Raw genomic sequence first — 25,766 nt, 5'->3', positions numbered from 1 at the left:
ATGACAGACAGTGGTAAATGGAACCCTTGCAGAGTTGGCTGGATGTATGGTGCTGAATCTCCTTGTTTTCAGCTTCTACATTTTATTAAAAGAAGCTATAACTATTTTAAATATTTTTCTAAAATTACTTTTCCATATAATTGTCAGAGAAAAGAATGTGGGCCCATAACACAGTTTAAGATGCAGTCCAAATTAGGAAATGCTTGACAACCCCTATTTTAGAAGATTAAATGACTGTTAGTACTCACTTTCACTTTACAGAGGTTATAACAATCAAATTAGAATGTAGGTTCCCTGACTCTATTATGGTTGTAGTGAAAAAGGCTCATTGGAGATTATAACACACTACGCATAGCTCTGTGTGTCTCTCGCTTATGGCTGCTACCCACAGTGAGGCAGGAATCTTTAAGCATTGGCTCGGTCTGTGCCAGACAATGGATTTAGTGACCCAAGATCTTGGATTTTTTTGTAGGTTCCTATCTTCAGAGACAGTTTTACAGGTAAATAATACATATAACCTGTCAAACAAGGAAAAAAATGTTTGCAGACACTTTTTAGTCATAAGTTTGGAGGATGTCACTTTTCATGTTGATATGATGGATTGTTTTTATATCAGTAAATTTGTGGAAAACATAACTATTTATCTAGGTACTAACATGGACCTCATGACCAAAGAATCTGAGCACCTCACAGTCACTAATGAATTTTGTCTTCACATTACCCCTGCGATTCCCAGCTGAGACATAGGCAGATTAAGTGATTTGCCCAAGAAGCCTTTACTGAGCTAGGAATTGAACTGAGGTCTCCTGAGTTCAAGTCTGGTGGCCTGTCTACTGGATCATCATTTTTCCTTCTTCTGGGGCACAACAGAATTATTGGTTGGAAAATGCATTATCTGGGCTACACATAACACTTTGTTTCAATCACCGTTTTTATATTGTGACCTGAAAAAAAAAAAAAAAAAAGCTTGAGACTAATTTGTAGAACAAGAAATATTAATATCTAGGTGCAGACTAATTATAGCTTTTGTCATTTTTGATTAAAATTTCATGTTGTATTTCAGTGTTCAAAAACTGAATGTTGCATTCTAATAATTAACTTTGGTGTGAGTTTCTCTTAAGTTAGTCATTTGTTCAGCTGTAATTTCTTTTGTAATGGCATCAAATCATGAATTGAACAGAAAGGGCATGGGTTGTGTACAGATTTGTAATGGGTCAGAGCTTTCTTTTTGTGACCTTTTTAACAATTTTTTGCTTCTTTGAAGTGCAGCCACTTTCCTGCATCAAACATGAAGGCTCAGATAAATTTATCTATCAATTTGGAATCCTCTTATTTCTGTATCCTAGTATAGTTTGTTGGTCCTGTGAATGTTTGATAATTGAGTCCTGTCACTTGGGGTTTACATACATTTAGGGACACAAAAGCTTTTCATGCTTTAAAACCCCAAAGGTGATAATACAAAACACTTCATTCAGGACAAAAAGTCTTCAAAAATATGATGTGGCAGATTCTGTCCTCTGACCCAGAACAACTCCATTAAATTCAACTGCATTGCTTTGTTGTAACAGAGAAGAATATGGCCCATTAGATTTACCTATTGTGGAAAATGAGGAAATATCAGTACTGATATGTTTATGCCAATGTATGCTACTATTAATTACACAGTTTCATTCTTCTTCTTAAATACTTGCAGGGAAGCATGGGTAGCATTACTTGTATTGCGTGGAAAGGCGATACGATGGTTCTCGGAGATGTTGATGGAAACTTAAACTTCTGGGATTTGAAAGCAAGAGTATCCAGGTATGTGTGTGAATAAAATCTTACTAATTCATATAAAATGAAGGAAAGGTAAAACATTTTTAATTCTTTATTTTTCTCTGCAGTAGATGATTGTGTGTTGTCTGAGAGAACTCTTCAAGATTGTATTTTTAAAAAGAAAATTCTCAGTCATGTCCTAGCAGAGAGTGATTAACCAGAGAGATATTGGGCCCTGTTAATAAATTTATAACTCCTGTGCCAGAAGGTACCATTGTGATTATCTAGTCTGTCTGTATAACACGGTCCATAAAACTTCCCCCAAAATAATTCCTAGAGCAGTGGTTCTCAAACTAGGGCCGCACTTGTTCAGGGAAAGCCCCTGGTGGGCCGGGCTGGTTTGTTTACGTGCCGCGTCTGCAGGTTCAGCTGATCGCGGCTCCCACTGGCTGTGGCTTGCCGCTCCAGGCCAATGGGGGCTGCAGGAAGTGGCACGGGCCGAGGGACATGCTGGCCGCCCTTCCTGCAGCTCCCATTGGCCTGGAGCGGCAAACTGCGGCCAGTGGGAGCCGCGATTGGCCAAACCTGCGGACGCGGCTGGTAAACAAACTGGCCCAGCCTGCCAGGGACTTTTCCTGAACAAGCAGCGTCCCTAATTTGAGATCCACTGTCCTAGAGCATATCTTTTAGAAAAACATTCAATCTTGATTTTAAAATGGCCAATGATGGAGAATCCACCGTGACCCTTGGTAAATTGCTCCTATGTTTATTTACCCTCACTCTTTAAAATTTATACCTTATTTCTAGTCTGTATTTGTGTCGCTTCAATATCTAGCTATTGGATCTTCCTCAGTATGAGATTGTGGCTTTTTGAGCATCTAGTAAAGTTTCCTTAGACAATTCCCAATTATCATTCACATTTTTCTGATTAAATTCTCTTCCCAGCTGATCTGGCTCATAATTGGTTTCAGCATCACTGCTCTGGACATTATAAGTGTGATCAAGTCATGAGCACTTGTACCAAATTCACCATTAATTTCTGGTTCTGTGATATAGAATGTTCCCACTGGTGTAAATTGGTATAGTTCCACTGACTTAAATGAAACTGATGATGATTCACACCGACCAGAGATCTTGCCCATTATGTTTAATCCAAGCAAGATTATTTCATAATAAATTTTGATAACTAACAGTATTAAATGTTCTGATATTTTCCCCCTCCCACAACCACTTTTTTTATAGCGCTGTCAATTTTTGATATTTTGTGGGTTTTTTGCTAATCTATTTATATAGCTTTGGATGATTAGTTCTACAAATTTATACAGGATCAAAGTGTAAATGCTTAAGGGAGAATTTATATTAACAATTTATGACATATCTGTTCCTGAGAATGAAATTGAACCTGTTGCCCTTTTGTCCCCAGGGGGATCCCCACGCACCGAAGCTGGGTGAGAAAAATACGCTTTGCCCCTGGGAAAGGAAATCAAAAAGTGATAACAATGTACAATGATGGAGCTGAAGTTTGGGACACAAAAGAGGTACACATCTATTTCTTATCAGTATTCACTTGTGTGCAAAATATGCTGCTTTGAATTAGAAAAGGTCAGGTGCCCAAGCAATCTGATTAAAATAATACTTAATCTGTTGCTGACATCTGTATAATAGTTACCCAGCCTTTCACAAAGGACTTTTAGTTTTTAATTTTTTCAATCTGTTTTCAGTTGAGAAGTGCCTTTCACTATGAAAGCTGACGCTCTGTTGAAATATACAATTTTACCACCCTTCCAGTGAGTTTGGGTTGTATATGTTGTTTTGAACTCAGACTTAGAAAGAGAAAAATCTCCCTTCCAAAAACTTTATCAAAGTTTAATGAACATCTACATTTATGGAATTGTAAAGTTGTCTTATCTTCAGAGCTTGGTTTTAACTTATTAGAGGATATGAGAAGGCCAGACACTTGATATTAACATTGGCCCTGCTTCTCCTCTCCTGCAAGAAAAATCTGTATTAGGGAAAATTGCTCTTAAAAATTCTGGGATTCATTTTATGTAGTTGGAGTTGTATTCCTCCCTCCAGAGGTCCATAGACACTTGAACTCCATTGATTCCACAGTCAGAGCAGGCTGTAATCTTTTCCTCCAGGAATGATGTCCATGCTACTGGTTATTTCTCCCTGCAGCTGTTCACTCCCTCCTTTTGTGAATGAAAGAAGGTTTTTTAGGTAGAAGCCTTAAAATGCTCATTGACTTCCAATTGAAAATCTGTCAAAGTCTCCAGGAAAACAACTTACAAGACCCACATCTCCTTAGATCTGTCTCTAGAATTTGTTCCTTCTCTATGATGTTCCAACTCTGTTGTATGTCTGTAGTGGAGCATCATTGTCTTCAGTGTCATGCCACAGAGCTGCTGCTTCACTGCAAGCCACTCTAGTATACTGGAACAGTGTAAAGGGTGTCTGAAAAGCACTATATCTGATGCAGGCACTGCAGAATTAAGCTGCTCTCTAAAGACCCTTTCCCAAGCCCTTGGGGCAAGGCTGGGGAGTGACAGGGCCTCAGAATGCAGCACTGCAGAGAGTTCCGTGGCCCATAGGGCAGCCTACTCTAACCTGGGCTGGCCCTCAGAGCTCTCTAAATTATACCGGGGCCCTTCCAGCCCCCAGAGCATTCCAGGATCAGGAGGGTGCAAAGATGCCACCTTAGCCCTTCCAGCTCCACCTATCTTGCGAGTTCTGTGAAACGCCTCTGGGAGACACAACACAGAATTTTGACCAGTGTGATTAACAGCATTACTAAAAGCAAAAATGTCTTAATATTTCAAGGTGCAGATGGTAAGCAGTTTAAGAAGTGGAAGAAATGTCAACTTCCGAATACTGGATGTGGATTGCTGTACCTCAGACAAAGTGATCTTGGCATCAGATGATGGGTGCATCAGAGTTCTAGAGACAACTATGAAGTCAACATGTTTTAGAATGGATGAACAAGTATTAACAGGTCTGAGAGATCTCAACAGCACCTAATGCTCATGTGCTTTGAATTGTTTCCCTTTTGCTACAGACCATAGTATATTTCATTTCGAAAGGTGTGCAAAATAGTCTTTACTGTTTAAAACTGACATCAGTCTAAGCCAGTGGTCTCCAAATTTTTTGATCGCGCACCCCTATCAGTAAAAAATTTTTGAGCGTGCACCCCCTGCTGCGCCGAAGCAAAAAATAAAAATAAAAAGCCGCTCGGACTCCTGCCCGAACTGCTGAAGCCCCCCCCCCCCCCCAAAAGAGAGCTCCTCCTGCCGCGCACCCCCAAGGATCCTCTGGCGCACCCCCTGGGGTGCGCGAACCCCACTTTGGAGACCACTGGTTTAAGCCAGAAAATGAAGTAGCTCACAAACACCAGAAACTTTGGGAAAATGGATCAGTTTTATAATAGGTTATACAGCTTTTGATATTTCTAAATAACTCATGTTTTGCTTTTTTAGTTTTATCTGCATAAATATACATAAATTCATTGCATCAGAACAGTCATTCACATACACAGCATGAGTTTTAGTCATGTTTGTGATACATGAAAAATTGCTTTTGTTATACTGCTGTATATTTCCAGAATTTGAATCCTAGTTATTGACAATGGCCAAAGTGGATGTTTCCATGAAATTGTAGAAGTGCGTCAATTTGTGACAGCCTTATCTGACTTTTTACAATGTTTTTAGCTAGCATAAGTTCTTACAAAAAATTGCTTTTACATTCTTTCATCTTTGGGGTAAACTGTGCAGCTAAAATGGTTAATACATTAAATCGTGAGTTGAAGATGATCCAGATTTTTCAAATTGTTGGTCAGTCCCATTAAAATCATTGGGACTATTTGTGAGAGTAAGGGTATCATCATTTGATGCTGTGTTTGATACATATTCTGATTTAATATACAGTACTTTGCTAACTTTGTCTACAATAAAAATTGATTGTTTTTTCCTATTATGAAGGCTATAGTTTTGACGAAAGACAAGTAACAGTGCGATCAGCATCATTGAAGGATAGTTTAGTTACCATAAATTATCTTTTGAGACCTGAAAATTAAACTGTGTAAATGCATATTTATGTCATTAACCTGTGGTGCTTAAAGGACAAGGTATCACTGAGTCCAAGAATTTAGTGTGATTCAAAAAAGGATTAGACATTTATAGCAATAATGAAAACACTCACAGGTTACATGAGATAAGATAGAAAATATAAGAAATAAAAGTCGTCATAGTTTTGTGATTAAGCCAAACACTAACAGGTGGAGGTTAGAAGGAAACTTCCCATAGGAGCAGATAATTCAATAATTTTCTAGGACAGGAAATCTAACCCCTTCCTCTGGAGCATCTTATTGGTGTCAGAGACTAGATATCAGACTAGATGGACCACCAATCTGATTCATTATGACAATAGTTAGGCACAAGTATCTCTACTGACCAGAGTTTTGAGGCATTCAGTATCGATATACGTTTAGTTTAATTCCCTCCCTATAAAACCATATTGATGCTTCCTGTTTTCACTGCAGATATTCCTGAATGCTGTGATAAAGACTCAGTTTCACTGGAGTCCATAGTAATTGTGATGTGTAAGGATGAGGCATTCTGGCATTTCTTGCGTGAATTTTTTTCACATCTGCTTTATAGAATCATTCCGCCACATACATCTCTGCTTAACTCAAATTTCACTTTTACTTTGCAAATTCATCTGCAACCAGATTTTAACTAAACTAAAAGCCAAAGACAGAGGAGACCAGGTTCTGATTGGTTTCAGAGTAGCAGCCGTGTTAGTCTGTATCCGCAAAAAGAACAGGAGTACTTGTGGCACCTTAGAGACTAACAAATTTATTAGAGCATAAGCTATATGCATCCGAAGAAGTGGGCTGTAGTCCACGAAAGCTTATGCTCTAATAAATTTGTTAGTCTCTAAGGTGCCACAAGTACTCCTGTTCTTTTTGCAGGTTCTGATTGTAAATGTATAGTGACTAACTGTATGTCCTAGAAAATCTTTTTGCTCATGTGTAATGGCAGACTTTCATGTGCAATGATCCATGCTGTACATCTGGGATTACAATCTGGCCCAACATCTAATATTTTATCTTCTGGCACAAGCAATACATTTTATAGTTTTTAAATGCTATGTCATTAGAGGTTAGCTACTCACAGATCTTGACTATGACTCATTTCCCTCCTCTCTGCCTTTCTTCTATTTCAGAGCCTGTGTGGTGCCCTTATCTCCTTGTTCCAAGGGCCTCATTAGCTTTAAAAGCCTTCTTGCTGCATCAGCCATGGAATGATAAATGTACTCTAGATATTTTACACATGTAAGGCTTTGTTTTCATTTTCTGTTCAAACTTTTAACTATTATCGCATGCAGATCTCCTATGTATTATTTGGGAGAAGGTTGTTAAATGGGTGAACTTCAGCACTTGAGGAGCAGTCGGAATGGAGGGGCAGTACTTCGCTCTCATCAACCAAGAGGGATGTGAGGTCATAGATTTGTTTTATTTCAAGTGGCACCACCTACCTTCATCTTTGAAAACAGACCCTAAGTTTTTAAGATGATAGCAATTGTCTGTAGTCAGAATTAGAAACTCATGCAACATATTGTATCAAAAACCAAAAATATGTTTTCATTCTAAAAGCAGGTGATTTCAAAGTTAAGAGGTGGCCACTAGAGAGTAATTCCAAGTGTCCCTTCACCTATACTAATGATCATGTTTCCTCTTTAGAGGTGCAGATTCCTATCAGAATGGAGCACCTTATCAGGATGTAACATTCATTATTTATAGTTCAATAGCTTAGACCCCATGAGGATTGTTCAGGGCAATGTACAGACCATAGGAAGATTCACTCCTTGCCCTAAAGAGTTTACAATCTAAGAAGATAATCAGTGTGCAAAATGATATGGTCAATATAGGCAATCTTATTTGCATGATATATATTATTAATATGGCCTTAATGCAAATAAAATATAAAGTACATAAGTCAAATGAGATGGTAAGGAGGTGGAAGCTAAAGGGGCTATGCAGGACACCATCGTGAAAGTTGAACTCCCCAAAGAGAAGCATGACGGTTTGTGATGAGATGGAGAGCAGTGAGTCCGTTGGGGAGCAGATTTCAGCTTTGAAAGGAAGGGAATAGGGAGTTGAATGGGGTATTGATCAAAAATGGAAATGGAGTGAGAAAGAGGAAGGGGATGCAAACAGCAAGAGAAGAGAAGATAGACACTTCCACTGCAGCCTTTGGGAGCCATCTCAGGGCTTGTCTACATGGACACTTAGTTCATGGCTAGCTGGAGTGTGACTGTACCTTTCACTAGCATGCCGTGCTCTAAGTGTCCATGTGGACTGTGCTGCCATGCTCTAAAAATTCCATGTATGCTTTGATCTAGGCTGCTTTGAAACAGAGTACATTAAAGCTCACTTGGGAATTTTTAGTGCACAGCAGCAGGGTCAACACAGACATTTATTGTACAGCAGGCCAGTATGGGGTAGATTCACACACCAGCTTGCTGCCAACTAAGTGTTTGTGTGGGCAAGCCCTCAGTTTGGAGGATGTGAGAGAAGGAAAGACTGCCATAAGAAAGAACAGCTGCAAACATGTTGGCCTACGGTTTCCAAAGTGGGTAGTGATTTTGAGGGCCTCTATTTTTGGGTGCCTAACTGGAGACTTCTTAAAGGGGAGTGGTTTTCAGAAGTACTGAGCACCCACTCTCTGAAAACTAGGCCACTTTCGGGTTTCTCAAGTTGGGCACCTAAAAAGTAGGGCACCCAATATCATGAACCACTTTTGAAAATTAAGGCTACTGTGTTGTAAGGGGAAATCTGGGTTTCTGTGAGTTCAAGGAGATGGAAGGGAGTGAGAGGTGAACAGATTGGGGATGGTCTTTTTATGAAAGCCGGCATTCGAGAATACAGTAGAACCTCAGAGTTCTGAACACCTCTGGAATGGAGGTTGTTAATAACTCTGAACAAAACATGGTGGTTCTTTCAGAAATTTACAACTGAACATTGACTTAATACAACTTTGAAACTTTACTATGCAGAGAAAAATGCTGCTTTTAACCATCTTAATTTAAATTAAACAAGCAAAGAAACAATTTCCTTACCTTGTCAAGTCTTTTTTTAACTTGCCCTTTATATTTTTTGTAGTTTACATTTAACACTGTACTGTACGGCATTTGGTTTTTCCCCCCTGTGTCTGCTGCCTGATTGCGTACTTCCGATTCCAAATGAGGTGTGTGATTGACTGGTCAGTTCGTCTCTCTGGTGTTCGTAACTCTGAGGTTCTACTGTAGTTGAAATGGGGATGAGATTGATGAGTGAGGGACCAGTGTGGGAAAGCCATGGTGACAGTTGGGCATAAAGGGTAAGATTAAGAGGATGGTCAAGATTGGATTTATTATTGCTGAAAATAAGCAGGAGTAAGCAATAGAGAAAAAAAGTGGAGATAAGAAAAGAACTTGTGAGACAAGTGGGATTGAGGATTAGGAATGGGCAGGCAACATGAAAAAGGGGGAGACCTAAAGGTGAGTGGATAAGAAGGAAATGCGAAGAGAAGGGAGACAGTAACAAAGCTGTGGGAGTAATGAGGGTGAGCAGGAGTGAAGATTAGCCATGATTAGTACTTGGGAACTAGTAAATGCTGTCCAATGATTTTCTGTCTAAACTGTTTTTTTATTAAGGACATGAGAACATTAAGTTTGTTTCCTCCATGCTTTGTGTTGTACATAGCCATCACTCTTCTGCCACTTCAGATAATATTGCCAATTTAGTTATGAGGAAATATAAAATTCTTAGAATATATATTCCTGTTAAATCAAATGTTTTCTTTGCAGTGATTATCCAGAGCATGACAATATTAAAAAACTGCTTCAAAAACAGCTGAATTCATTGTCCAAGTAAGAACCATTTTATTAATGTTTTAACAAAATACTGCTTTGACTGAGATTACAGCAGCAAAAGTTGTAATGATTGGTTTTTCATTTAGCAGCCAGTCTGGAATAACTTTATTTTTATATTAAAACATTTTACTGTGTTTAAAGATAAGTACTTGTTACAATAAATGAAATTTAACTTACTTCATGACCTGCTTTGTCTAATGAAAAGCGAACGGTAGCATTCTTCCCAAATCGGAAATCTTTCTTAAAATAAATTGTTTAATATTGACTTCACAGAATAATTTACTGTATTAAACATTAAAGTGGGATGAAACTCATGTCTAATTTGAGACATTTGGGTTGTCACATGGTTGATGCCACAGACGATGGTGGCTGCCAGCAGGAGGCCCAGGAATATTGAGCATTTAAATTCAAATGGCATTCACAGTTTATTGGCAAATGTTTCTCAACATGTCTGCTCCTCAGAGTGCTGCCTGGACCAAGTGGGTGCAGCCTATTTTTTTTAAAAAAAGTATAATTCGAAACATTATTCAGAATTTTAAACCCTGACCAGAAAAATATCACATTGGCACTTTTGAAAATCCTACCCTTTCAAGATAAGTTACTCTTCATGGGTGAAGTTCATACTTCTGGTGATATTTCATCAGTCTCCCTGGTTGCATAGCCAACAGATGGCAGTACGTTCATTTAAACTATTAAGGCAGTCTTTGCAGTGAAGAAACTGGAAGCACTTCCCCTTTCCTCCCCTACACCCAAAAAAAAAAAGCGAATTTTCTTCTGTATGTAGAAAAATGCATGCAAAACCCAAATTCATAGCTTTATAATACATGTATTTGTTGTCCAGTGACACCATTCAGATTATATTTACATAATTATGACATGATTGTTAATTTAATTTTATAATATATAGAACTGCAAGCTAATATTACAGCTTCAGGTATACTCTTCTGGTAGTTAACATGTATTACAATACATGCAAGTCAGAAGGCATTCTTGACAGACTGATTTTAACTATTAAAACTCATAAACAGTGAATTGCTCCTGTAAAGGTTTAGGCATACTTAAACTTGTATAGTTTCTATTGCCGTGATTAAATATTATTTGATAGAGGCCTTTGGTCAGGCCAACATGAAATAAACTTCTACTTTCCTTGTCTGACAAGAAGATATAAAAGGCTTCTTTTCGTTTTTAAACTTTAATTCCTAGATGTAATGTATAGTACTTGTTTTTTAAAAATCTTACCCAGCATATTATAGATCAGATATGACTTTCTGTTTTTTGCAGTGACATCAAGAAACTTGTTCTTGATCCTGAATTTACTCTATTGCAGAGATGTTTACTGGTTGCAAGGTAACAGAGATTCAGATAAAGTCAAAAGGTTTTTCTAAATAATCCTGACCCTGTCAGCACTTACAAATGTGCTTAACTTTAAGCATGTATGTAGTATTATTAAAATGATTGACACTAATGATATACATAAAGTTAAGAATGTGTATGTATTTCAAGGATGGGGTCTAAGTTACTATCTGTATTATTTGTATTTGCACTGAGTTTTATATTACAATGAAAAGACTCCTTTAATGTGGTTGAACAGAATTGCATTTTAGAAAGGTGTACGAAACTACCATGCCTACATTGAAATAGTAGTAGTTACTCGTACAATGCCCAAAAGTGTATTCGGTACTTTACTAGAATATAGAGTCCAGTCTCTCTCCCAAAGAGCTTATAACCTAAGATCTAGGCCCATATGCAAAGCAAAGAAAAAGAGAAAGTGGGGCTCTTTTTTTAATTCCGTGACCATTGTCATGTTATTACTCTGCCCAAATCATAACAATTTTTAACATGTTCTGCATTTTTTAGTTGCTTCCAAGCTTTTATGATTGATTTTTTCCCCCTAAAGTTGAAAAGGTGTCTTAATGGTGAAGCATAAAGCAATCCAGAAAATTAAGTTAAGGATAGATTATGCAGATAGATTTGCTAAACTGGTTTGTGGAGAGATTGACTGAGCCTTAACTAACCTTGTAAAAGTCTTTCCTCCAACTTGCTACTTCCTAGTTTGTCAAACATATTTCAAAAGAGATCATTGTGATGTCATATATAAGAAGTCTTATTGGTAACCCACAATATTTGTGATTCCAAAAAGCAGGTACCTTATTCTCTGAATAAAGAAATTATTTTAAAATACAGAACAATTGCTAGTAGTATGTTGGGGGGGAGGGGGGGAATCTACAATGAATCAGTATTATGGCTACAAGTGATTGTATTGGGGGTTTGGGAATTTAAACTAGTCTCATGTTGTAGCTACAATGTATAATGGTAGGGTTTGCTTCATTTTGATTTTTGACTTCTCAGACTCTATGGGGATGAATCAGAACTGCATTTTTGGAGTGTTGCTTCCCATTATTTGCACAGTTTCTCTCAGGAAAAAGCACTAACTGCAAAAACTACAGATAGTCTGCAAGAAAAATTAATCAACCCATTGGATATATGCTATGACATACTGTGTGAAAATTCCTACTTCCAGGTATTGAAAACTGTTTATAAATAGTATTTAGTAGGTATGTGACTAAATCAACAAAATGAAGAGCATTTCTTCCCTTTTGATTTTAAAGCTCCTACATATAAGTGCCTCACTTTTATTTCAAAGTAAAAGGTGCATGACTGTGTTTTAATAATGGAGTTTTACCCTTAACTCAGTGTGTTTGTTATTGTGAACTTAAAGCATTCAGTACTATTTAAAGGCTGGGCTTTTTATCATAGTCTTATAAGATCATTCATATGTACTTCATATTTATATATATTTTTAAGCTCACGTAATTTTGCAGGTGTTTCCAATTTATATTATGGAAAAAGTTCATTTTCATATATTAGTTAGTTTATTCTCAGATTTGTAATCATTTAAATTTTTCTCTGCAGAAATTTCAGCTTGAAAGGGTACATCTACAGGAGGTTAAAAGATCAACCTATGACCACACCAGGAAATGTGCTGACCAACTTCTTCTCTTGGGGCAGGTTTGTGAGTGGCTTGTTTGTTTGTAATGTCCTTACCTGTTTCTGTGGGTTTTGTGTGTTCTTTTCAATACTTCCTCTATCCATACAACATTATATCTGTCTTATCTGGGCCGAGTTTCTTCAAGCTAGCCTACAGCCAAGACCCAGTCTTGGCTAGACAGTTGGGTATGTTGTTCGACTGGAAACAGAGTTAAGTGTCATCTAAATATGAAAAGCACCTCAACACACATCCTTCTTTTGGAACTCCACATGGGTCTTTCTTCAGTCAGATGACCAAACAGATACTACCCTTTGAGTTCTCTGAAAGAAAATAATCAAGCTGCTCAGATAGCTTAGTATTTGCAGGGAAAAACTGCTAGTATTGGTATGCAAGTTTCCAAGACGACATAGTGGCATCAGTGACTCCTGTCAGATCTAAAAGATTTGACATGAATAAAGAGATAATATACCAACACAACCAGTGCAGCCTAAAATCAGATTTTACTAAGTATATATAATGCCTTTCATATTTCTCCATAATTCGTTAACTTATCAACTTTAAATATAGTGAATTTTTTAAAAAATGGTGCTAGGTTATTGCAGGTACCATCCTCTGACCAGTTTCTTTGCTTATACAATCTTATTTCACTCCTACTTTTTAAGTTGCTTTTCTTTCCTCTCTTGCTGTGAAAGACCACACAAACAGGGAAAATTGCATACTCAATTTACTGATTCCGCTATGTAGGCCCTCTTTCTGGAAAGCACTTAAGCATGTGCTTTAACCGTATCCCTATTCAGATCATGTGTGCTTAAGTGGTGTCCTGAATAAAATAAGGTGCATTCTTGAATTGGGACCGTAGTCAGTTAGTAAACAAACTTGAAAAAATAGATTTTTTTTCCTCTTATCTCTGTTACTATAACTGTTAGTAGTTGGTTTTTTTGTTTGTTTTTTAGTTTTTTAAAAGGTTAAAACATCCAAACAAAAGTGTGGGATTTTTAAGATGATGTAATTTTATTTTTTCTCACCAGACTGACAGAGCAGTACAACTATTATTAGAGACAAGTGCAGAAAACCCGCATTACTACTGTGATTCACTCAAGGCATGTTTGGTCACTACCGTCACTTCATCAGGTCCTTCTCAAAGCACCATTAAACTGGTAGCAACCAATATGATAGCAAATGGAAAGTTAGCAGGTAAAATATGTGTTTTCCTTTTGTTTGTAAGCAATTAATACTGATAATTATTATGGAAATTAATACAGGTAGACAAAAAGCCTCTTTTTACAGTAAACCATAGATAGGGTGCTTGTTTTATAGGGTTTGCAGATATACAAAAAGCATTAGACATAATTGTAAGTACTTGATAAGAAGGCTAAACAAGTCGGTCTATTTTTTATTACAAACCGTATTCCAGAAATGAGCCTGTTTGCAATTTATTGCTAATACCAAAGAAGGCTGCTGCCACATTCCTAATGAAAACAGCATATTTATAGGATAAAATTAAAACACACAGGTTGGAAATGAAAGTCCTTTTATATTTCAGTTTGTTTCAAAACCATTAATATATAAATAGGCTCTTAGAACTATATCTTCGTGTTTTTTCTACCTAATGTAATAAATGCTTGTTGTAAGGTGACTGACTGGAATTTCTGAAGTCATGTAGTGGAACTACTTATGTTTATAGGTGATTAGACATTTTTTAAGCGTATTACTCTGTTTTGTTAATATTTTTTTTAGGGCCTAGGCTACTTTTTGAAAAAAAAAGTTAAAGGATGATTTGCAGAAATCGGGCTTATTGTTTGGTATAATTCTGTGACACTGATTAAGTCTACATGGTCCAATAATCTCCTTAGCATGTCTGTTTGAGGCAAAGAGAAGCAGAGGAGAGGTTAGGACCTTGTGGAGCATTTCTAAGCTCTGCAGATGTCATGTAAGGCAAAGGGAGATGGTGTCCTGGATAACCTTCAGAGCTCCAAAGCTCTAGAATGCATGAAGAGGTGGATGTTAGAACTAGGAACTTTGTGGAGCTCCTGTATTCCAAAAGGCAGCAGTGGATCCTTTCTAGGAGGATCTGTTGCATTTAAATAGCAACTATTTTTTTTTACCTTAGCTGAGAGTCAAGTTTTAGGTAATCTACTTTTATTTTCCAGAGGGAGTGCAGTTGCTCAGTCTAATAGATAAAGCTGCTGATGCGTGTCGTTATTTGCAAACCTATGGAGAATGGAACCGTGCAGCATGGCTTGCAAAAGTATGTAATTGCTCAATCCAGATTATTACCAGATAGTACAAAGAAGCCCTGCATCAATTTTTGTCTTATTTTAAACTGCAGTGGCATTTGGTTTTGTTTATATACTGTCAATGATTCAGTTAGCTTGCAACAAAAATACACTGATGACTTTGTTCCATTGATATTCTATTAATTGGTTACGGTCTACATTTTTTCCCCATGACCCAGTCAAAAATGCCACCTGTAACTAAAAATGCAAAAGATATCCTATATCCTATGTCTTTCATTTAGTCGTAAAAGACATTTTCTTTACCTTAACAGCTTGCAGAACATTGGAAATAAAATAAGTATAAATTAAACTTTGAACATAAAAAGCCTTCCTCAAAACGTATATTTATAGAGATTAGTGTGGATTTCGAGGTCCTTCAGACTTGAAGAATTTACAGTATCAATTCAGAAACATATCAATGAGAAAAGTTCTTTCCAATGCATTAAGCTATAATGTCCCAACCCTGCAACTGGATCATTGCAGGCAGACACCTTCTCCCATAGGGAGTCACAGAGGCCCACCTGCATGGATCAGATTATAGGATTGGGGACTAACAATGGTCAAAATTCCCTTTTTTCTAGTTTGTGACCAAAGATTTGTCAAAGACATTTTAATAATCTGCTCTGATTGTTATCTACATTTTTCTTTTGTAAAAATGTATATCCCTTATGTGATTTATTTTAATGTCTGGAAAAAAATTAAAATAATAAAAAGATGCTATATTTCACTTTCACGGGTGTCTATCGTAAAGTAATAAAAATTTCAATCTGTTTAGCTATTTCACTGGAAGAGGTAAGGGAGAGGGGCAATATAGATTTTCCCAAAGATGAGAGTCCCATTTTTATTTGCCTGTTTTGGTTTTTTAGATCTTTAGGAGAAGTTGAGATTTCTCCCATTGTATTTAATTCCTTGACACTTTTGATTGCAGCAAAGCTTGTTAGTGCAGTGGGTCTCAGCCTTTCTGGACTACTGTACCCCTTTCAGGAGGGTGATTTATCTTGCGTACCCCCAAGATTCAGCTCACTTAAAAAATACTTGCTTACAAAATCAGATATAAAAATACAAAAGTGTCACAGCATACTATTACTGAAAAATTGCTTACTTTCTTAGTTTTACCATGTAATTATAAAATAAATGGATTGGAATATAAATATTGTACTTACATTTCAGTGTACTGTGTTTAGAGCGTATAAACAAGTCATATGAAATTTTAGTTGGTACTGACTTTGCTAGTGCTCTTTATGTAGCCTATTGTAAAACTAGGCAAATATCTAGATGAGTTGATGTACCCCCTGGAAGACTTCTGCATACCGTCAGGAGTACGTGTAGTGGAATGCATAGCAAGCAAGCAAGCCTGATTTCCTATGTCAAGGTTTAAGTGATCTGAGAACTTTTTTGTGTTTCTCATTTTCCTCGTTATCATCATTCTAGGGACCAGTGCATTTGGGACTTTGGAAGTGGTAACTTGAGATAAACTCTGAGTAAGAATCTGCTGAGTTGTAGTGAAGTTATAATCAAATAAAATCTTGAAGTAAACTTGTACGTGGCTTGTCACAGAAATGTTTTCTTTAGTTATATAGCAATTTGTGCCTTCAGACTTGAGTCTTCTTTATCTCCCAAAGGTTCGTTTGAATTCAGAGGAGTGTGGTGATGTCTTGAAACGTTGGGTTGATCACCTTTGCTCTCCCCAAGTCAACCAGAAATCCAAGGCCATCCTTGTCCTCTTATCACTAGGATGTTTTACGAGAGTTGCAGAGATGCTGCACAGGTAGGGCTGAATGAGCACATTCTCTACACTGCTTTGTCCAAAATTGTCAGCTGAACGTATGATCAGGAAATACGTTTTTTTCTGTGAACTTCTTACATTTAATTCAGTTTTTGAACAATTCATTCTGTTTTCTTTAGTTGACAGTTACCTCAACAGCATGTCATCCTTGTCTATGTGTTTGTACTGATGCTTTTTCTGTAATTTCAAGGGAAAATGCTGGCATTTTAAATTTTTCAGCAGCTTTTAAAGGTGCCAGCATCTAAACGAGTGCTAACATTTTATAATAGCTGTTACTCAGAGCTAGTAAATTGAATCTTGTCCTTTCAAAACTTCAGCCTCAAAGATCAACTCATTGAATACTCTTGAATTACAGAGTTATGTAAGCCAGATCAAAATGGTTTGAAGAACTTTTACATCTTCCTGTCCTAACAAGTTTGTTTGTTTTTCTTTTCAACAGCATGAGGTATTTTGATAGAGCTGCCTTATTTGTTGAGGTGTGTTTGAAGTATGGCACAATTGAAGTTAATGAAGATACAAATATCCTTTTCCTAAAGACATATGGTGTGTATATATATAAAATTAGCTAGTCTGTACAGGAAAAGAAACTCCTAGTAATTATTTCCCCCAGGGTATGTACTTCACTTCTTGAAGGAACAACAGAATAAGGAAATGAGTGGAGAGAAAATATACACCCAAATCACAATACCAGCCTCTTCCTGTAGTCTGTTAAATCAGTGGCATTGGGAAACAAACAAGGGAGCAAGAATAAGAGCAAACCTGTGCATGCTACTACCTAAATTCACACCTTTAAATTTGGGAGTGGAGAAAGGAGCAGATGGCAGAATGTTGATGCTGATGGAACTTGGGCTAAATTGCTGGTTACTGCTGGGCACATAGCTAGGTTAAGCTAGCTAGGTTAATGAGGCAGTTATCTTTTTAAAAATTGTACACCGCAATGTACGTTAAATTTCAGGTCTTTTGGCACACTCCCCTGCAGTGTGTGCTAGCAAGAATATCTTTTTTTCTTTACTAAAAAGATCATCAGTTTTGATCTTGTAAGAATTATGTAAGTTATAGATCGAAGTGTAGTGTGAGATGAAAGCTTAACAATAAAAAAGCCACCTGAGAACTTGTTTCGTCCAGTGTACACTTCTGCTAATGTGTTGAACCTTGAAAATTGTAACCATTATAAAGATTTTTATTTACATGAATTTTGGGATGACCTGGGTGCTCCCACCTGACAAAGCCACAAGTGAGTCCTATAGATCATCCCAGCTTATTTTATTGCCAATATCTTGCAGTCTGTTTGCTAAAAATGGGATCTTTATACCATTAGAAAACTAATATATGTCAAGATAAGATATTAAATTTGTATTGTTGTATCTGGGTGTTCAAATTAATTTCCATAGACCCTCATCAGAATTTTGCTGTATTTAATTTGTTGCTGCCATTAGATGATCTGAAATAATGGTGCCGAGCAGCTATTTGTAAAATCATTTGCATTAGGATTTTTGCCATAATTTGTGCTTAGGAGGTTGCTTTTAGATGATACTTGGTATCTTGTTCCAGAAGCGAACAAGTGATTAACAGTAGTGTTCAGCATTTCCTGCTTAGACATGGGTGGGTATAAGAGAAGCCTGGTTCTGAGCCTTCTCCATTATCTCTCACTTCTGTTTTCCTTAACCACCATTTACATAAACTAATCCACGTGGTATTTGCGGATTATGCCAGAAGCTTGAAGACATTGGGTTTTAAGCAGGGTGCTATTCTGTTTGCTTCAAAAGCAGGAGCAGCTGGTAAAGATTTATTGAATGAGCTTAAACAACCTAAAGAGGAAGTGACTGAAGAGTGACAACTTCATTTGTCATAAAAATATAAGATTTCCATCAGATGGGGCATTTGTCAGTCACATTTCCAAGGTTAATGAGATTGATTCCATTGTATGAAAATATCCTCTCTCTTGGACCATTACATTAGGGATCATATAGATATAGGATGTTTCATTTGGACAAGACTTTTAAAAAGAGATATATGTGGAGACAATGATAATAACTAGTTAAGACAGAGCTTAGTTTTAAGTTATCTCAGATTTTTTTTTTAAATTATCCTCACTTCTGAGAAGAGGCATAGAAACGTCTGAAAAATCATACAACTGGAAATGCTTTTAACTTTTTGATCCTAGGCATAGAGATCAAGGTTCCAGAATTTGCTAAAAGATTTGTTAAGTTTGAGGGAGGGCTACTTTTACTTTTTTAAGAGACCTTTATAGACATTTGGAATTCATCATAGGTGAGTTTATATGCATATATTATGGATTCTGTACATTAATAAGAAAAATTAGTTAAGGAATAAATGTAGATCACAAAAACATGCATGTCACCATCAAAGCCATATGTTTTGCTCAAGCCCCATAATTATTTTGGCTAAGTCCAGGGTGTTTTGACATTCTTGAAGTTAGCTGTGAATATTACCTTTGAAAGCTTTAAGTATAAGAAATCCTTAAAAAGTACTTACAAATTTCTCCTTTTTAACTTTTCAAACCCCATCAAAAAGTGTTTTCTTCAGCGTATTAGTGTGGTTATAATTTTAAAGACATTCCATTCCATATTATTTTAAATGTGAACCTCCTCCATGCCTTAACGACTAAATGCTGCGCTGCACTGTACTGTTCACTTCTTAAGATCAAAAGATCCTACCACACAAGCTGTAGGGCAGGATCTTTCCACAGCATTCAAGATCACTAGGTGAAAGGGCTGCTAACACGCTTGCTCTTGCACCCCCGCCCCGGTTCAGGAGCTACTGTGGCATAGTTAGCTGTTGAATGAGCTGCCATCATCAGTTGGTAGAGAAAGCATTTTACAAAATAACAAAGTATAGACTTCAGTATGTCATTCCCTACCTTACTGTGAGGAGGGCTGGCCTGGTTGACAGGACTTATGTAACAGATAATGCCTCTGGAAGCATCTCTGCTCCTGATTGCTGTGCCAGCCATACAGTATTTGAGCCTAAGCATTGGGTAGTTTCCATAGCATCCTAGCTGCTTGTTTGATCGTGTTCTTTGCATTACTGTTGCTTGTGGCAGACGCATCTATTTTATGATTGCATTGATTAAGAAACATTTTACAAGAAAGGAATGTCTGCTGAAATATGATTTGCCTGAATTGTGACATTGAACTCACAAAATGAAGGTAAAGGATACTGAAACTGTCAGCTAAGGAACCGCTACTTTTAAAAATCACTTAAAATTAAGTTACTGTCGCTAACTAATTTAATATATACGATATTGTAAAGAAGCATATCACTTAAATCTTCAAAGTGGTAGCTCAGCTGTTGTTTTGACTTGTTTTGACTTGCGTTACACACTAAAAGTAACAGAACATAAAATTTCTCCATATATCTCCATATTTGTTTACATCTCTAACTCCAGAAATGTTTTTAACTGTAAGCCTAAGTGGCATTTATGATAAAATTTCAATACATCGTGGGTTTTATACAAATAGAAAATCTGAGTTTCATTTCTATAAACAGGAAACTGAATGTTTTAACTATAATGTATCTGATTTCTTCCTGCCACATGTTCCACATACCATAATGTACATTCCTTTAGTGTATTATAAACAAAGTACATATAATTATGTTAGCTTCGAAAAATATATACAACAAAATTTGCCTTAAGCATTTATTTTGCCTAACTTGTAGTTGAATAAAAGTTAATGTAACTACTAAGGACTAAATTCTGGAACATTTACTTACACTGAGTATATCCAAAATTACTCATGTTCTTTTCAGTGTTAGTAAGCGTAGCAGAATCTGTCCTTAGACAAATCCCCATAGGCCTTTCTCAGTAAGTCTGAAAAAATTCTGCATATGCTTTAGTGTACAGTTTTAAATCTGTGATTTCATGTTATAAAGAAAAAAACTTATTGAAAAGGCCTTCCTCCTGCTGGATGTGTTTCTACGTGCTTCATTTTTAAGTCTGAAGGTTGTACATCTTGCACAATGTTATCTGTTTTCTGTTATCTTTATGCACAAATTACGGACAGTGTAAAAATCATTCCTAAAATCCATTTGGATATGAACACAGTCACAGAATGTAATTAAAAAATACTCTGAAAACCACTGTGTTGTGTTTGATTTAATTCAAAAATATTGCAATCGCTATACTTGGCCAAATGCCGACTGTGTCTCCTTTTTCATTTTCTTTTTCCTTATTATTATTTTATTTTATTTTTATTTTATTATAAAGCCATCCAAGGTGGATTACTGATCAGGACTAGTTTTGGTGAGGGAAAATAAAGTTCAGCTTCATGCATATTAGTCACATTATGGCTGAAAACTTTACTTTTGATTGGTATTCATAAACTTACTCTTTTATTAGCAAAAAAGAAAAAAAAAAGCCTAAATTTGTCAGTTAAAATTACAGTCGGACACAGCCCCATTCACTCAAAACCTTAAAAGCATGGAAAGAAGTTAGGGGAAAGACGTGTATTCCTTTACACTTTTCTGTTGTCTACACTCAAACACTCCATAAGGCTTTCACTTCCATCTCCAACCGATATCAGAAAGCATTATGTACCTCAGCTTCCTCAAAATTTGCACTCTAACATGAAAGCTTAATGATGATGACGTGCCTTGATATCAATTATATCAACACATCAGCACATCTGACTGTCATACATTTCATGCATTTGGGAAGTTATCTTGCCATAACATGTTGAGGTCTCTGTCGCTAAGCCCCCAGTCTCTTCTTTCCCAGCTCAGAGAACTTCTTTCTAGGCTGCAGGGGTATTGAGTGAAGGACTCTCACTCTGGTGTGCGGTGTGTCTCCCTCATGAGTGAGTGACAGCATTCAGAACACAGCAGATTCTTTATCAAACTAAAAATCTGTGAGTTCATTTTGGTGAACAAACTTGCCATTGTGGCTAAAATACCGTAAAATATGTTGTAGACAGATATTCCTGATGTATAACTGAGATTCTACAAATCAGCACGAGCAAAATGTGGCCAAAGGACAGGTCCTAGAGCGTGTGAGATTTCTTGTAAAATGGTACAAATAAAAGTGAGATTGTCCAATGAAATAATTGCCAAAATGGGTGATTTTTAAACTTATTTCTTTTATCGTCAAACCTCCATGAAGAATTTCAAATGATGTTTGCTATCTATATTCTGCGTTTGGGGGTTTTGTCCTTTCAATGAAATTTTTACAAAATAAAGATTTAAAGCACCCATCAAAACTGAACTCTCCAACACAACCTTAAGTAGGATGCTGCTGCACCATAGTAACAGTGAAGAAACCATATAGGAATTAAGTGTGCAAACAAATATGCTCCATAATTCGTTGAATATCTATATAACTAGCAGCTTTTTTATATCAAATCAAGGTTGCTGTTGGTTTTCTGAACATGCCATTTGCCAGTTTTGAAATTTACCTCAGAAGGACCACAACCCCTGCCTCTAATTAAGGTGACGCTGACCAAGCTGTTTGGGGAGCCTGCAAAATGCACTTTTTAGAACACAAGTAGGCTTACAGTAGTGATCCCTTCTTTCTCACCTATTGAAGACAGCCTTTAGCCTCATAGGATGAAGAATTGTCTATTTTTTTTTTTAGCTCGTTGAATTACTTGTGTATGACTCTACATAACTACATAAGCTTTTTTCCATCCCTGGGATGCATTTTTAAATTTGTGCAGCTGTTATATGAAGCTCATTCAATACCAGCTACCATTCTTGGAATCAGAGAAAGGTTTGCATAAATGTTGTGGGATTGCTGTAGTAAGATTTTAATTTGAAACTGTTTTGTCTGATCTCCTGATCCTGTGATAAAACAAATGAAGTTCAAACTATTTAAAAAATGACTCCTACATTAATGATAATAAATGATCTTGTTTTAAGATTAAATGAAAAGTCCAGAGCGTACTCTTAACAACTGTGTTTCAATATAAGCAAGCCTTTAGAGTTGAATTATAAAATATTATGTTGCAATAGAGGTGGTCTGTGTGAATTAACAATTAATTACATGAATTAAGTGTCTAAAATTGGGTAGGCATCTGAAATACTTTGATGTGCATATATCTATGGAAAATGACAAACTGTTAGGATTAATAGCAGTACAAAAATGATTAGTACTATATTGCAAATGAATCATTTATTAAATTTATTGAAATTTAAAATGTCTTTGAGAGAGTGCCAATCTAGAGTCTTTGCAACCAGATAAAGACATGTATTATTATACATCCAGAAAATCCAATCCAGGATGATGATGTGATCAATGCCTGAGTAACTAGTCTAGGATCTTAATTGTTTTGCAGGAGTTGACCCTGGGGATAGGGAGAAGAGAACATTCATGACCCTTGAACAATGAATGTGTTTAGTTTGGATGATCACTAGCTGCAGCTAAATGCAATGCAGTAAGGATTCAGCTAGCAATTGATTTGGAGTGTAAAAGAATAATTACAATCTGGCAAAGATTTAATATTTTTGGTTTTTTTTACAAATGCTTATCTTTAGATTAGAATTCAGGAAAATACTGTTACTAGAATGAGTCCTGCTGGAGAATGGAATCCTTTAAGGAGTCTGGAATGGGAGGTAATCAGTGGCACCCATGTATCAAGGAGCACCTATGAACTCATATCAAGGCACTAAATGCTTTTTAGTCATGGTGATATTGACCTGTTAATGTGTTTATTGGGATTGCTGGTACAAAGGGGTTAAGTAGAAACTGTTGCCAAAGTCTGATATGAACAACAGTTATTCCATTTTTAGCTCAGCGAGTATTGCTGGAAGGCAGAGTGCCACCTATTTAAGCAGAGTCAAAAAAGAAAGAACTAAGGCACAGAAGAAAACTGTTTGCATGCCAGCACTTTTAAATGTGGTCTAGCTTGCTATTCGATGTCTTGGTACTGCTGTATGCATTAATTTAATTTTTTTATCCAAAACACTTTCCATATTTTTATTATGTAATAATGTGTGAGGAAGACATGTCTGTATCTAATGAAAGCATCAAAACCTCGGTTATCATACACAAAACCAGAAACTACTAAATCTATTAAATTTAGCTGCATTGGAGCTCATCTGTAGCTGTCATATATTAACAATTTAATTTCTGAAGTGGATAATTTCAGTTAATATATATCAGAACATAAAAATATATTTCTATTTTGTTTTAAAGACATAGAGCAATCTTAAACTTTGGGATACTCCACCAAGTTATAACTGGTGAAAGCCCTGTTTACTGGAACACTTCATAAGAGACTGAACAAAATTCTGACAAACAGTACTATAGGGAGCAATCCAGCACTGGTAGAAGGATGACAGATGAGCTAAAAGCTCTTTTTCTATCTCTACGATTCAATCTATGTTCACTCATACATCACACCCAATACACAATGTAAACATTGTGCGCAGAGCAAGTGCAAAATATACAGTGGAGATTCACAGTGCAGATCAGGAAGAATTTTGCCTTCATTTGTCTACTGGATCAGAGTAACAAAGCAAGGAGCTTACTTAATCAAAACATTGCTTATTTGCATGCATGATCAAGTTGACCAAATAAAACAATGATATTGAGAAACTTAACATCCGAGACTAAGGTTGTTGGTTTTTTTAAATGTCTGTCTTTTATGAGTATGCATACTTAGTTTTGAATAGATTCTTTTATCAGTTATGAAAATGAAAGAGCTCTTCCAATGTATTTGTATATGATCTCTAAAAACAAGTGTATCTTAGTCTAAGTATTTAAGAAAGTTCATTTGCTTTTAGGGTTCTATGAGCTGCTACAGCAGTGATTTATAAGTGGCTCTAGGTGGGAGATGTGAGAGAGAGAGAGATTCTTCAAGTGATTGCTCATGTCCATCCCAATAGGTGATTCCCAATTAGGTGTGCACGCGCCTAATTGGGATGGACATGAGCAACGCATCTCGAAGAACAACAGTTACGAGAAGGTGAGTAACCGTTTTGTTGATTGAGTGATTGTCTTTAAGTTTTCCTGGATGTTTTTCTCCTTTCCTTCTCCTCCCAAGTTTGATTTTTGTTTATATAGGTCACAAGTGACACTATACTATGAGAAGATGGAAAGCACTGATGTACTTGACTGATGTGTTTGACATCTTCTGCCCTTAACGTCTCATGTCTTTTCAACTATAGTTTACTCTAAGGGGATGTCTATACTTACGTGCTGGTTCGGCGGCAGGCAATCAAACTTCTGGGTTCGATTTATCGTGTCTTGTCTGGAAGTGCTCGCCATCGACTCCGGTAATCCTGCTCGGGGAGAGGAGTACGCGGAGTCGACAGAGGAGCCTGCCTGCCGCGTGTGGACCGCTGACGTTGCGTACCTTAGTTCGAATTGGGGGGTTAGTGTAGACCAGACCTAAGCAATGTAACTTAGTTCACATATGCAGGGCCATCCCTAGGTGGGTGCGGGGCCCTGGACAAATCAGCCCCCACCAGCTTGGGGGCCCCATTGCATCGGTGGCTGGGATGGCGGGACGGATCCAGCTGGCAGTTGCGGCTGCTGGGGCCCCTGGCATGTGGGGTGGCAGCACCCCCCGAACCTTTAGTTCCCACACCTATGTCTTCTGGGACCAACCGCACCAGCTAATTGCACAGGCCCAAGGGGCCCGGAGCAGTTGCCCCGATTTGCCCTACCCAAGGGATGGCTGTGCACATATGGGTAGAGATGGGACCCAACGTCTGTATCCAGAAACAAATTTCCCCAAATTTAAGGAGGTGATTGAATCCAGGGTTTTGGTTCAAGCTCTCATCCTTCATGAGGATTAACTTCTTATTCCAGTAGTATTAACGTTGCATCTCCAAATGCAATGGATAGAAAACTATTTTTGCTTTGCTTTGCATCAGATGGCTTCTACAGTTCAGTGAAATCCACTTAAAATGAACTTGGATATAGCAAAACTCCAGTTATTAGTGAAGTAGGATGATTCTCTTCAATGCATTTAATAGGACTTTCTACTTAAATTGAAATTTCCCTGCATTGCACTATAAATGGCTTCCACTGGGCTAATCCCTTTGGAATATATTTACATTTTGTCTTTATGGAAAAAAAAAAATATTC

At 37.0% G+C, this 25,766-nt stretch overlaps 1 protein-coding gene across 4 annotated transcripts in view; it reads left to right on the top strand.

Annotated features, from left to right (window-relative positions):
* Positions 1-20,815, top strand: part of WDR11 (WD repeat domain 11) — a 67,302-nt gene extending 46,487 nt beyond the window's left edge. For 2 of the 4 annotated variants that reach the window (XM_005307682.5, XM_005307681.5), the window contains exons 17-29: positions 1,694-1,800; positions 3,179-3,293; positions 4,576-4,747; positions 6,976-7,084; positions 9,601-9,663; positions 10,948-11,013; positions 12,016-12,187; positions 12,580-12,675; positions 13,684-13,849; positions 14,806-14,903; positions 16,554-16,699; positions 17,157-17,236; positions 18,394-20,815. In XM_005307682.5, coding sequence (XP_005307739.2) covers positions 1,694-1,800; positions 3,179-3,293; positions 4,576-4,747; positions 6,976-7,084; positions 9,601-9,663; positions 10,948-11,013; positions 12,016-12,187; positions 12,580-12,675; positions 13,684-13,849; positions 14,806-14,903; positions 16,554-16,699; positions 17,157-17,236; positions 18,394-18,551 — 1,548 coding nt within the window. In that variant the 3' untranslated portion in view covers positions 18,552-20,815. Of the gene's footprint in view, positions 1-1,693; positions 1,801-3,178; positions 3,294-4,575; positions 4,748-6,975; positions 7,085-9,600; positions 9,664-10,947; positions 11,014-12,015; positions 12,188-12,579; positions 12,676-13,683; positions 13,850-14,805; positions 14,904-16,553; positions 16,700-17,156; positions 17,240-18,393 lie in introns of all 4 variants that reach the window. The other 2 variants (XM_065552349.1, XM_065552348.1) reach the window with 1 other exon arrangement.
* The last annotated feature ends 4,951 nt before the right edge of the window (positions 20,816-25,766 follow it).

The sequence above is a fragment of the Chrysemys picta genome, chromosome 7 (assembly GCF_011386835.1).
Source record: "Chrysemys picta bellii isolate R12L10 chromosome 7, ASM1138683v2, whole genome shotgun sequence".
In the NCBI taxonomy this organism is placed as follows: Eukaryota; Metazoa; Chordata; order Testudines; family Emydidae; genus Chrysemys; species Chrysemys picta.
This window is presented reverse-complemented; position numbering and strand designations above follow the sequence as displayed.